The sequence below is a fragment of the Dicentrarchus labrax genome, unplaced genomic scaffold (assembly GCF_905237075.1).
Source record: "Dicentrarchus labrax unplaced genomic scaffold, dlabrax2021, whole genome shotgun sequence".
Classification (NCBI taxonomy): Eukaryota; Metazoa; Chordata; class Actinopteri; family Moronidae; genus Dicentrarchus; species Dicentrarchus labrax.
Genome location: NW_026136708.1, coordinates 19412595 through 19427141, shown reverse-complemented (window position 1 = coordinate 19427141; position 14547 = coordinate 19412595). Strand labels below are relative to the sequence as shown.

The window sequence follows — 14547 nt, the reverse complement described above, 5'->3', positions numbered from 1 at the left end:
TGGACCTGCTGAGATCAGTTCTGTGTGAACGTGTCTCTGGACACACTCTCTCCTGAACGACACCAGTAAAAAAGCAGGAAGAGGCGCTCAGCGTTGAGAATCTGGATGTTTCCTCTGATTCACCGCGCTCCCTCAGTGAACTCACTGATAAGACAAACGTTGGGTGGGACACTAACCGCGAGGAAAAGAAACATATCTGCCAGCTGGGGGGACGCTTTGATCTAAATCGCCTCACAGGACAATCAATCCATTTTCATGCAAATAATTGTGGTTAAAAGTGGTGCCATGAGTCTGATAAGTAAGTTTACAAGGCGTCACTTAAAAGGTCCAGTGTGTAACGTTTAGGAGGATCTACTGGCAGAAATGTATGTAATATTGGCATGTTGTCATGGGTGTAAAATAACGAATTTACTGTTTTTGTTACCTTAGAATGGGATGTTTTTATCTACAGAGCCCTCTTCTACATCAAAGCATCTGGACACTATTTAATAATACTCATGCTCAGTTGTCCACATACTTTTGGCCATGCAGTATATGATAGTACTCTCCATATTTCAAACCACTGTAGACTTAAATGTTTTCTGATTGTGTGGCTTTTTTCACCATCTGGGTGTTTGCTCGGCCTGCTGGACTACATCAGGCAATGGCGATGACGTTCTCCGGTGTCTTGAGGTTCTCCTCCCACAGAACAAACAACCAACCATCACGTTCCGGTTCTGATGGGAACGTCATCACGTGCGCCTCGGATCCTTCTCATGAGGGCCAACCCAGAGTTTCTGTTATCTCGTCTTAGAGGATCAAACGTCGCAGATTTGGATTCATTCCAGCCGATGAGTCAAAACGTCACACCTGTCTACTTTCACTCATGTGAGTCCTGTTGGCGACAGGTGTAGACAGGAGAGGAGGCATTGTTCTCTATTTGTTTGCTGAAAGCTTGGAAGGCCAGCATCCTCAAAACACAAAGGACTATGGGTAGAAGGAGACAGCTGCAGTTCACCATCGATGGAGAGTGCTGCATGCTGCATCTAATTCTAGACGTTTTAGCATATCTGGACTTTTCTTTCAGGCTCCATCCACTAGAGTTCACTGTATGTTAGGAAGAGACGTGATGCACACCTGGTAGACATGTAGAAAACAATGAATGATTGATTTCCTGCGCACTTTCAGATGCACTGTCTCACTTTAGGAATTTTCTTTACACTTTGGTGTAACTGTCTCAGGTGTTTGTGATTTGACTGGCTGATGACAGAAGGACCAACTCTGCCCAGTAAATGAGCTCTTTAGGAAGTCATGTGACTCATTTCTAGGCTCTGGCTGCTTTCAGGAAGGTCAATGTCAATCAAAATAAAACCAAATAGAAAAACGAAACAAAGCAAACTTTTCCACTTGAACAACTCAATCAAAGAAACCATCTGGAGGTGCAGTCACAGCCTTGAAATGGGTTTTGACATCGAGCTATTTGTAATGAAACTGAGGCTGTGCAGTAATTGGCTTTACAGTTTAAGATGGGAAGATAAAACCAGATTATAACAGATCTTTACAGCTGTGTGAGCCTCTTCACAGATAAATGAATGCACATTGTTAAATAACTGTAACTTGAATATGTTTCTCAGTCTCCCAGACCTGTGACCTTCCTTCCTTCATCTCAAAAATAATTTTAAAAAAAAGACCAGGCAGGAAGGTCTTTGCTAGATTAAATTCTTCAAACTGAAAGCACAATGATGCAGAGTTTTTGGCTGCTCTCCACTGTTCACCGTTTTGAAAGATTAAAAGAAGTTTATTTTGGCTAAACAACACCAGAGAGGAACACGAGGGTCAAAGAGTCAAAGTACACGATAACAATCTGATTTTACAAACTCTGTACTCCCAAACTGTCGGCTTTCCATGAAGTGGACGTTACAAATGTGCTGGAGGTAAAGAGAGTTTTATATGACAGGAGATCTTACAACATAGGTTTCAAATCACACAAATGGTTATTGTGTTGTCAAAGAGGTTTTGCTTGATGGGAAAATACCTCATCCAGATGAGGAAAGCAAGACATGTGGTCATATTTGGTGGAAGTCAGTGGACAAAGGAATACAAGGTTACAAGGTTTTATGATGAACATTTTAAAAGGATTTAACACTGCTGAGATATAGACTGTGAAAACCTTTCGCCATTTTTTACATGAAGAGCCACGTTTACAAAAATGTTCTCAATTAATTGGTTAATTCTCAAAGTTAATTGGTTGGTCTATGAAATGTCAAAACATTGAAAAAAACTAGGAAAATCAAGGAGGAAACAAATTGATTGTTTTGTCAAACCAAAACTCTAAAGATATTCACTTTATTGTCACATGACAAATAAAGCAGAAATCCCTCACAACGGAGAAACTAGTACTAAGGAATATTTTGCTTTTTTGCTTGAAAAATGACCTAAATGATTCAGTAATTATTAAAATAGTTACTGATTATTTTTCAGATGAGCCACTAATTGATTCATTCATTACAGCTCTACATCTTTCTATGATCAAAAATAAAAAGAATGACAAACTCTACATTACATAAGTCCGTTATGTAAGTGTGCTATATTGAGCCACGCAGGCTAATTTTCCTCTGCAGGTTGATGGAATATCAGAAACATTCAAAGGAAACATCCAGAAGCACAAACAGAAAGCACCATAAACACAGATAACGTCACATAAACACAGAGCACATAAACACAGACAAAAATCACATAAGCAACAGATAAAATCACATAAGCACAAGCAATAATATTAACTGGGAAATGTAGGAAATTGTGTACTTGGAATTTAGGGCTTGGTAAATATTGACAACAATAAGGACAACAATAGCTTTTTCATCAAATAGCAAATGGAGTTTGGTATTTTCAAGGTCAAGAATGAGCTTCGACTCTCAATATCTAAGCTGTTTTGTGATATAATTCGGTCTGATTAACACTGGATTTTGAGACAAATCTGATAACAATCTGACTAATATTAGTTTTCTAACGTACATACATAACATTTAAACAAACATTTTGGTGAACGTTATTTATCTCCGGACCTACAGCACACGCCCTATATGTAGTAAGATAATATTAACCAATAATAACAATAATAAGCCATACCTGGTTTATTTATACCAACTGTACTTTATGTGCTCTTACTGTCTATCACAACATGTATCTCTCCAACCCTCTGTGCATCCACTCAACTTCTACACAATAAAACTCAATAATGTTGAGAACTTCCTGCTCAGTGTTGTTGCAGAAGGCCGTTAAATTCTTCCCATCTATTTCCTTGTTGCTCGGCTCTGTTTCTACACACCCCTTCATTAAGTGAGCTGGTTGTGTCATCGTATTTTGATTGAGCCTCCTGACAACTCGCAACCGGCCTGTCGTCATTTACGCTGCGATGTGTGACTGCACCTGCCAGACGAGCGGAGAAGTATGTGGATTTGTCTGAACACGCTGAGCTCAATCCCTGAGATGTATGTGTTTAACTCTGAGCTACAGCTGTCTGATCAGTCTGCTCCACTAACACAGAGAGACTCTCACTGATCTGAGGGCTACGCAGTGGGCTTCTTGCCTTGGTTCAGATGGTTAAACTTATTAGGGAACGGACTGAAATGTGTCAAGGGCTTTTAAGCTAAAGGTTTTAACAGAAAAATATGTTTCTCCTCTAACTAAAACTGGCACCAGCCTTGAAATATTCAAATTTTCAGACCTTAATTTTGCAATAATAAATATTCTAGTCCCTGCAAGATTGAATAACTACTGACCACGGCACTGGTTTGGTCATCAGATGACTTTTCCAGGACATACAGACATCCTGGAATATGAAAACCGTTCTTATAAACTGCTCCAAAACTTTCCATAACTAGGGATAATATTCATGAGGATTAACTGTAGATACAAATTAGTGATAGCAGATGAAAATACAGTATAAATAATGCATGAAAAAAAAAGCCATACTCTTTGACTTTCCCTAAAGAATTCATCAAATTCCCTGACTATCCCTCTGCAGGAATACAGCTTCATCTTCTATGATATTCCAGGATTATTCCAGGAATGTATTTTTAGCTCCAGTCTGGAAGAAGTGTTTCAGGTTTTTGTGGTCAACCGGCCTGTGGCAACTTCAGATCAAACATCAGGGTTTTAACGAGGCCGACTGAACCTCCAATGAAAAGAACCTGTTGTTTGAGTCGGATCATGTGAGTAAACACCCACACACACACACACACACACACACACACACACACACACACACACACACACACACACCCTGACCGCCTATAGTCGGAAGGCAGCAGTCTGCTCTGTTGTTATACTGTCAATTCACAGCAGGATCTGGATCTGTGACAAATTTAGTTTCTGAGACAAAGAAATAAAATCAAAGTGTAACCTGAAGACCTGAAGTCTGCTCATCACTTTAGGAATCACATGATGTTATTTTAAGTCGCTTTCTATCTTAGCACGCAGAAAACATGTATAACTTCCATTTTAACTTGAAGGCTGTGTACGAAACCAGACTCCATTAACAAAACCAGTCATTTTAGCACACTTAAAACACATTTAAAACTGGACTGAAATAAATAAACCTCACAAAAACTGCCTGTGTTAGTCTATTCCAACAATCACAATCACTGGTTTGGTCAAAATAAACCTTTAATTCATAGATATAGAAGAGAAAATAGCCGTGAAACAGGCTACAATAGATCAACATCAAGTGTGCCTGTCAAATTTTGCCACTGACAGACTCATATTGTTATTATGTTATGTTATTATTACGTTATTAAGTGTCTGACTACATTATGGAAATGATTCCTACAGCGACAGACCTCTTGATTAACCAGTAACATCGCTATCACCCACCACCAGACTCCATAGTGGGCAGAAGACAAAAAAAACTCACTCAAACGCACTAAAAACGCACACACGGCCAGCCGGGCTTCGTAAACAAATTACAGACAGGCTGCGATAACAACACAGACAAAAGGGAGTGTGACGTTGACTCCACCATGTCTTTATATAGCAGATAGTTGTCTGCTGCTCTCATAATGTTATGCGTAGCCACAACAGCAGAGTGCTATAACGTAATGTAATGTAAAATGAACGCAATTCGACTGCGTGGATATAATTCACTCTTTAAAAGTCTTATCGTCTTCGAATCCCATGAAAGGACCAAAGCAAACAATGGACAGATCCTGCTAACATGTAGAGCTGAATGTCATTTTGATAATGGGTTAATTATTTGCATAGTAGTTGACAAAACAAGTAGTTTAAATATTTCACCACAGAGCTCCACCATTGTCCAAACACTATCAAAAACACACTCCTGAGCCACACACTGATGTCCCTTCATTACCAGGAACACACACACACACACACACTGTAGGTTGTTTTCACTCAATCCCACAAACACCGTCCTGCTGCAGAGAACCAGCTTAATTGAGCCATCCCGGTAATGTGATTGCCCCCCCCCCGTGTGTGTTTCTCACTCCTTTCATGCAGAACAAAAGTCTGATATTCAGATGTGGTTCAATCGCACCGCCGCCACGGTAAAGAGTCTCGGTGACCTCCTGACCCTGCACACGGCGGGAGGCCCACCTTTGTCAAGAGCTGGGATTGTCTGGGTCTTTACTGACCGCCCGCAACACTCAGCTCTGCATTGTCTCTGCCGCTAAATGACGTGTGTGTGTGTGTGTGTGTGTGTGTGTGTGTGTGTGTGTGTGCGTGCTGTCGGAGGACAAGCTGCTCACTTTCTCACAACAGTAAATTCAACACAAATGGACCGAAGAGACAAGATTAAACATAAAAGATTTTCTTTAGGTTTGATATAATTAGAAAAAATACCTGAGTGCCTGTAACAAGATGGGACTGACCCTTGAGTATCTCAGTGACATGAGTCTAAGTGTGGCCTGACATCTTTGTTAGCATCAAGAAACGGCAACAGGTCTAAATGTGATCATAAAGGCAAAAATCTGAAATATTAAAATAAATAAAAACACTGATTATAACATCAAAGACAAACACTGCAACAGAAATGATTCTGCTCCTGCCGCTGCTTGTCCAAACCTCCTGCTAATTAAAACACGTCTTTATCAAACCAGAATTACTGTCACTTGCTGGTCAGGCCTGTTTATGGCTTAATTGCACACTGTAATGAATAGGTGTGTGTGTGTGTGTGTGTGTGTGTGTGTGTGTGTGTGTGTGTGTGTGTGTGTGTGTAAAGTTTTTGTTCTCATCATCTGTGCAAACTGAATTGAGGGCAGAAATATGACAGTCAGTAAAAAAAGGTAAACAAGGTAACAGCCTGCAGCCTGTTACTGAGCCAATACACACACACACACACACACACACACACACACACACACACACACACCTAATTAATGTGGACCACCATTGCACACAGTAACTTCGGTTACATGTGTAGCTGTTGCCAAAGAACATGCAACCAATGGGAAGCGAAGGAAATAGTCACGATAGCTGCTTTTGTTGGATGATATATTATCCCAGATTAATGATATTATTATTATTATTCTTATTATTATCATAGAAATTGGAATTGGAAAATATTAAAATATCCTAAATAAATAAAACTCTATGCCCAGGCCTTGTGATGGGAGGGAAATCCCTGCTGTTTATTCTGGCATCAAGTTGGCTAAAAAGCATGGCCTCATTTTGATGTAAACAAACACGCATGTAAACACAAGGGACAATATCAAGGTCACATATGACAGGATAAGCTGATATTGTGACAGCCAGGCATAATGTTGTATGTTTAAATAACATGATAAGTTGTAAATATGGAACATAAATCAGGTCACACCACCAAAATCCAAAACACAACCTGCTTTAAAATCAAACTGCTTCTTTTAAGTACAACTTTTTAACTATGTGACGTCGCAGTAATGTAAAAAACCTAAACATTACTTCATTTTCTTAAATCTGGAGAATAAGTTTACCTTTATTAAAAAACTGCTATCTGAGATTTACACATTGCCCTTTTCAGTAATATTTCAATTAATTGCACAAGCCCTACATTATATATTCTATTAATTAAAAAAAGAAATATTGGCAAAGTTAAGGTCCAAGTAGGTGTAAAATGTTGTTGAAAATATGAATAAACTGCTGTAATATTTCTGTAAAGTTAACACAGAATGATCCATGTATAAATATACAATATACAACTATAACTTTCGACTAATTAGTGCTTTAATTTGCACCTAATAACTATAATAATATAATAAACAGCACCTAGAACTATAATAATATAATAAACAGCACCTAGAACTATAATAATATAATAAATAGCACCTATAACTATAATAATATAATAAACAGCACCTATAACTATAATAATATAATAAATAGCACCTATAAATGTAATAATATTATAATAATTTGCAGCTTTAGAGCAAGCATGATGCGGTGAACGTACTGAATTATCCTTTATTTAACGTTACTCCTAAAGGCTTTAACAGCTCACCATAAACACCATAAACACCATAAACACCAAACACAGGACCGTTAGCCCCCCCCCCCCACACACACACACACACACACACACACACACACACAGCCTTACCTCTCATCCAGTCCACCACTTGTTGCGGCGTCCACTTACTCACAGCCTCCATTCCTCCGAGCTTTTTTTTTTTTTTTTTTTTTAATTTAATTTTAAAATGTCGCTTCTCCAAACTACCGAATTAAAAGCCCCGTTAATCAGATCATGACTAGCTCATACCGGAGCACGGAGGGGTTTCCGTTACCGCAGACAGAGAGACAGACACGGTACCAACGGTCCAACGGTACCAACGGTCCAACGGTCCAACGGTACCAACGGTCCGCCGCTCACTAACTGACTGAGCTCGCGGCGGAAAGTTTACAGGCAAGCAGCGGAGGGCACGAGCCGAGCGGCGCAGCGCGTGGGGCGGGGTGTACAGTTACCATGGCGCTGGCCACGCCCCTTCCCCTGTTCTCCTCCAATCGCATAAGAGTATGTTGATGCTGCTTTCAGGCGCTGTGGGAACAGCGGGAAATTCCGAGGTACATGAATTAGGAAGGCGTTTTTGAGTTTATTGAAACTGTGTATATATATATATATATTTATATATATATATATATATATATATATATATATATAGCAGTTGGACAATTATTTAAAAACAACATAGATGTAGGGTTGGTGTATGTGTATATAGAAATGTATGCAGAGGTACAGTTGCGCAGGAGTATGACTAAATACGAGTGTACTTGCTCAACCTCCTTTTCAAACATGCACGATTTAATTTTGTGTTGTTTATGAGGGTTTTTTCATCGAGTTTGCATATGAGGTTTGTTTTCTTTTTTCTTTTACATGCTCCAAATAAATATAAACAAGCAAAAGAAACATTAGAGCTTCGTGGGGTTTATTGATGATACTATAACTGTATTTTAACCAAGAGACTTTAACTCGTTTGGTAATTTCTCTCATGAACATATTATTGTAGTCTGATAATAATGCTTTTATAACTGATCACGTCCTCCCTGCGTCTGGGTGGATCACGCTGCCTCCACCCTTCAGCAACCAGGAGCTCGCCCAACTTGTGTGCCACACTTCATGCAAGACTGGAAGCTAATGTGAAACACACGAATACACATCACAACCATCTGCACATTGAAACAAGACTCAGGGGCCAGTTATGGTTGTAGGCTAACTTTCCTTTAGTTGTTTCACGCATTTGTGCTATATAATGATTACAGTCTGGCCCATAGGACAACAATACTATAATAACACCAATATATAGTCTCAGTAAATAGGCTTATACCCATAACTTAAAGGTCCATTGTGTATTACTGTATAATCAAGTGAATATAAAATCCCAGCATCACTCATCCCCATGTGCTCACTGGACTTGCCATGTAAACAACTGATATGTCTGACAGAACCTGAAGGCAGCATTATAAAAGGTGGATGGGGGCTCCCTCAGATCTGTGACTTATTCCAGAGATGGAGATAAAAAGTGTTTGAATGATTGAAAAAAAGAAGAAATTTAAACTTCTTCATGCTGTAGAAAGTGAAAGCTTTGATGTTTCAGTTTTTAGGAACACTATCTGTGTTAATGAGCAGTACTGCTGATCCTTACATACATATATTTAAATATATATAAATGTTTTCTTACATGCACTTTACTCTTTAGACCTTTTAATAGCCCTGTTAAATCATTGCTGTATAATATATATTTTAAATGTATTTCTACAATATGCCACTACCTCCTTCTGTAACCGGTGCAATATTATATTCTAACTTACTGTATATAGTTTGTACATACAACCTTAATTCTATGTTTTTCTTGATATCTTGTATTTTTTCTATTTATTTTCTTATCTAATGTGTTTAAGAGACCTCTTTTCCATCAGTGAGTAAACTGACAACCCCTGATTAACTGACCTATTTTATGAATGTTAAGAGTACAGAACTGATAAACTCTACAATGAACCCAATAACACAACAACTACAGGAAGTTTGTGTGAAACAATGATTATTTCCTGTAAATATTAAATCAGAGTTGAGTTTTCGGATTGTTTTAAGAACTTATACAATTATTTGTCTGTACTGTAACAATCATATCGAAGCCAACAGTTTAATTGAGTTCTGTTCACAGAATTAGATGAAATGCTGAGTTTAAGGTCGACACAGGCCTTCATATTTTTAAGTTTTCTTACACCCCTTAAAATAAGGCGACCCCCAGTGAAACTTTGGCGACCCCTAGTGAGCTTCATGACCCCAGATTGGGAACCTATATCAGACATATATCATAGCTAACAACAAAAACAACAGTTATCGAATACGTCCGTTTTGGGAAACTCTGTTAACTTTCATATCTTTCCACCAAATAACTGGAATCTCCATCCTCTAACAGAACTGTTGTTAGCTATAATACAGTGGGTACAGAAAGTATTCAGACCCCTTTAAAATTTTCACTCTTTGTTTCATTGCAGCCATTTGCTAAAATCAAAAAAGTTAATTTTATTTCTCATTAATGTACACTCAGCACCCCATCTTGACAGAAAAAAACAGAAATGTAGAAATTTTTGCAGATTTATTAAAAAAAGAAAAACTGAAATATCACATGGTCATAAGTATTCAGACCCTTTGCTCAGTATTGAGTAGAAGCACCCTTTTGAGCTACTACAGCCATGAGTCTTCTTGGGAATGATGCAACAAGTTTTTCACCTGGATTTGGGGATCACCTGGATTTTCCTTGGGGATCCTCTCCAGTTCTGTCAGGTTGGATGGTGAACGTTGGTGGGCAGCCATTTTCAGGTCTCTCCAGAGATGCTCAATTGGGTTTAGGTCAGGACTCTGGCCTAGTCCAGTCAAGAATGGTCACAGAGTTGTTCCGAAGCCACTCCTTTGTTATTTTAGCTGTGTGCTTAGGGTTATTGTCTTGTTGGAAGGTGAACCTTCGGCCCAGTCTGAGGTCCTGAGCACTCTGGAAGAGGTTTTCTTCCAGGATATCTCTGTACTTGGCCGCATTAATCTTTCCTTCAATTGCAACCAGTCGTCCTGTCCCTGCAGCTGAAAAACATCCCCATAGCCTGATGCTGCCACCACCATGTTTCACTGTTGGGATTGTATTGGGCAGGTGATGAGCAGTGCCTGGTTTTCTCCACACATACCGCTTAGAATTAACGCCAAAAAGTTCAATCTTGGTCTCATCAGACCAGAGAATCTTATTTCTCATAGTCTGGGAGTCCTTCATGTGTTTTTTGGCAAACTCTATGCGGGCTTTCATATGTCTTGCACTGAGGAGAGGCTTCCGTCGGGCCACTCTGCCATAAAGCCCCGACTGGTGCAGGGCTGCAGTGATAGTTGACTTTGTGGAACTTTCTCCCATCTCCCTACTGCATCTCTGGAGCTCAGCCACAGTGATCTTTGGGTTCTTCTTTACCTCTCTCACCAAGGCTCTTCTCCCACGATTGCTCAGTTTGGCTGGACGGCCAGGTCTAGGAAGAGTTCTGGTCGTCCCAAACTTCTTCCATTTAAGGATTATGGAGGCCACTGTGCTCTTAGGAACCTTGAGTGCTGCAGAAATTCTTTTGTAACCTTGGCCAGATCCGTACCTTGCCACAATTCTGTCTCTGAACTCCTTGGGCAGTTCCTTCGACCTCATGATTCTCATTTGCTCTGACATGCACTGTGAGCTGTAAGGTCTTATATAGACAGGTGTGTGCCTTTCCTAATCAAGTCCAATCAGTTTAATTAAATACAGCTAGACTCCAATGAAGGGCAGGACCATCTCAAGGAGGATCAGAAGAAATGGACAGCATGTGAGTTAAATATGAGTGTCACAGCAAAGGGTCTAAATACTTATAACCATGTGATATTTCAGTTTTTCTTTTTTAATAAATTTGCAAAAATTTCTACATTTCTGTTTTTTTCTGTCAAGATGGGGTGCTGAGTGTACATTAATGAGAAATAAAATGAACTTTTTTGATTTTAGCAAATGGCTGCAATGAAACAAAGAGTGAAAATTTTAAAGGGGTCTGAATACTTTCCGTACCCACTGTAAATCAACTTGAAGGTCTTTATTCAAACATTTCCACCATCAGCATCACTGAACGTTTGCAGTTACAGTCCTGAACCTGTTGGTTTGAGTCCGAATCCACTGCAGCTGATTTACAGAGACACATTGCCCTCTCTTGACACAAATCAGCAAAAGCGAGGCCCATAGGCGGTTGAATAAACAAATAAATACACAAATGTTTGCCAGTTTTACCTCCAATAATATAATAAAAATGTCAAGATCCCAAGTTGCAATTAAAGGAAGAGGAGTGAGGAAAGTAAGAAGGAAGAAATGATTAACTTTCCAACAGAGTGAGCGCTTTGAATGATCAGACTGGAAGCAAATTACTTTATATTTAACCATATGGATGTAAACCAAGGGCAATCCTTTAACTACTGGAGCCTCAATCAATAAAAGACAATAAAATAAAACAATAGTTATTAGTTTGACCTCCATATCACTCCCTCCTTCCCTCGTGTGACCTTTGACCTTCAGTTTTCATTGTGCTCCTGTATGAAAACATTAATCTCTCAGGCTCAGGATTCCTGTTGGAGGAGGGTTGGACCGCAGTAACTGACCCTCAGTATTTACCCTGAGCCGGCTGCAGCGCCGCGCTGGACAATGGATGCAGATAAAGGGGCCTGAGACTGGAACAATATATATTATTATACACGCAGCAGCTCAGGAAAAGGCCTGGGGGAGTTACTGCAGTGTTCGGGAGCTGAAGAGAGTCTGGAAATAAAAACTCAGAAGTTACTGTAGATTAAAATACTTATTTGGAATTTTAACCCACATTAAATGTCTCTGTGTGTTTGGCTATTCTGCAGTCTAATAAAGTCAAAGAATATATTACTGTTGTTAAGTTGCTATGGAAGTGCAATTATAAGATACTTTTAAAAATTAAAATAAATTAAATTAAAATTAAATAAAAAAATACTAAATACTATAAAAAGATTTCTATTTAGCTACTTTATACTTCTACTCCACTACATTTATTTGATACATACTTCTTACTTTAAAATATAATAAACAAATACATTTTGATGTAATATCATCGAGTTAGCATATATGTTAAATACTATATTTAAACAAATAATAACATATAAATAAATCAAATAACAAACAATAATATATAAATTTAACAAAAAAAATATTAGAATTAAATAAATAAATAAAGAATAAAGTGATGAACATATTAATGCATCAATAATCATAATTCAGTAATACATTAGATGTATTAGTAGAATGAGCTACCATATTATATTATATTATTATATATTTTGTGATGCCAATACTTTTGTAGGCTTCTTATGTGTAACAGTATGTGTATAAATTATTTTTAATAAGAGGTCAGGTCACCTGAATTGCACTGTGGGTAATGGAGTATTTCTATCAGGAGATGGCGCCACAGATTTATCTAAAAGCAGACAGCAGATAATGATCGTCTATGGTTGGAAAGATGAATCACTCTGTGGTTTAAAGCAGCCAGTAGAGATATCCTGTGTGTTTCATACTATATACACACTGTAATATCTTACTATATTAATATTAACCCCAGTTAATGTTCTTTCATTATATCATATAGAGCAACATTTGTTATTTTAGCTCAGCCTTGGTCTGTGTTTGCTCACATTCAGCAAACAACACTAACACAGTGGTGGAAAGTAACAACAATACAGTTTCTAGGTAATTGTACTTTCCTTTTAATTTTCTGATTATACCTCTACTCCTCTACATTTCAGTTCACATAGTCATACATTCATTTGAAAGCTTTAGTAACTTTGTAGATTCAGATTAATATTATATAACATAATATAACCAACAAATAAATGATGATGCAGTTTATTTTTACATCAACATCAGTGTAATGTACATGAATGCATCAATAATGATAACACATAAAATATAAGACGTATTGTTCTGAAATGGTCCATTCTGTACTTTTGGTTCCTTAACTTTAAAATACTTTACATAAATTCTGTTTTTAATACTTTTGTACTTTTAAGTAAAGTTTTGATTGAATGAGTTTTACTTTAATTTATTTCTACAGTTTTGTTTTGCTACTTTTCGTGTGTGTTATTGAAAAAAATAAAATTTTTGGTTTGTGGAAGAAGTTCCCAGATCAGATTTTTAAAGTTAATTCAAAAATGTGTAAAAAAAATAAATAAATAAAAAGAAGTTAAAATCTTAATAACAGTTAATCTACTGAACTATAGAAATAACAGTTAAAGGATGTTTGTTTGTGAGTTGTTTGGCAGCCAATGGTGGTTTTGTACAATACAAGGAAAATAAACATGTTATATGTGTATATAAACAGTTAATATTTGAAAGTAACATTAATAAAAAAGATGCATATAACTGATCAAACTGGTTGATTTTGGTCCAGACTTCTTTTTTGACTGGGGGGGCACAACTGGGGCACTACCTTAATATTCCCAGTTTATGTGATTCTAATACTGTTTATGGACCCCAGTATGTAGAAATATTCAAATACACAAGGCTTTTATACCATAATCTAGGCAAAGAACTGCATTGTTTTTGCGCCAGTCTGCATTAGATTAGCACAAAGAGGGCAGACTTGTGAGTATCCATATAAATCATTTACATTCAGGCATCTTGAGGTCAGAGGTCAAGGGATCCCTTTGAAAATGACCATGCCAGCTTTTCCACCTACAAAATGTAGCCTAAAATTGGAGCGTTATTTAGCTCCCCTTCCCAACAGGCCAGCATGTCGTGGTTGGTTAATTTACTCTGGCTTTAAAACGCTCACTGCACCATCTGAAAGACAGTGCAGGGTGGAAGAGGCAAGGTAATGGTGTGGCACTTGGGGTGCCCAAACAGGTTTCAAAAAGTCAAAAAGTACCCAAAAAATCTTTATTTTTACATTCATATTTGTTCCCTCTATCTCTCTGGTTCAGTTTGGTTGTCCGGTCCCTATAAAAGCCGACAGAGTGAGACCTCCTGCCGTCGCTCCTCCTCCCGGTGTGAGCCGCAGTGGGTCTCTGTGCGCTTG

The 14547-nt window shown here is 38.1% G+C and overlaps 1 protein-coding gene across 1 annotated transcript in view; it reads right to left on the bottom strand.

The window, feature by feature from the left end:
• Window positions 1–7886, bottom strand: part of cnksr3 (cnksr family member 3) — a 49293-nt gene extending 41407 nt beyond the window's left edge. The window contains exon 1 of the mRNA XM_051408249.1: window positions 7571–7886. Within this exon, the coding sequence (XP_051264209.1) occupies window positions 7571–7622 (52 nt within the window). The 5' untranslated portion in view covers window positions 7623–7886. The remainder of the gene's footprint in view (window positions 1–7570) is intronic.
• Window positions 7887–14547: the final 6661 nt, after the last annotated feature.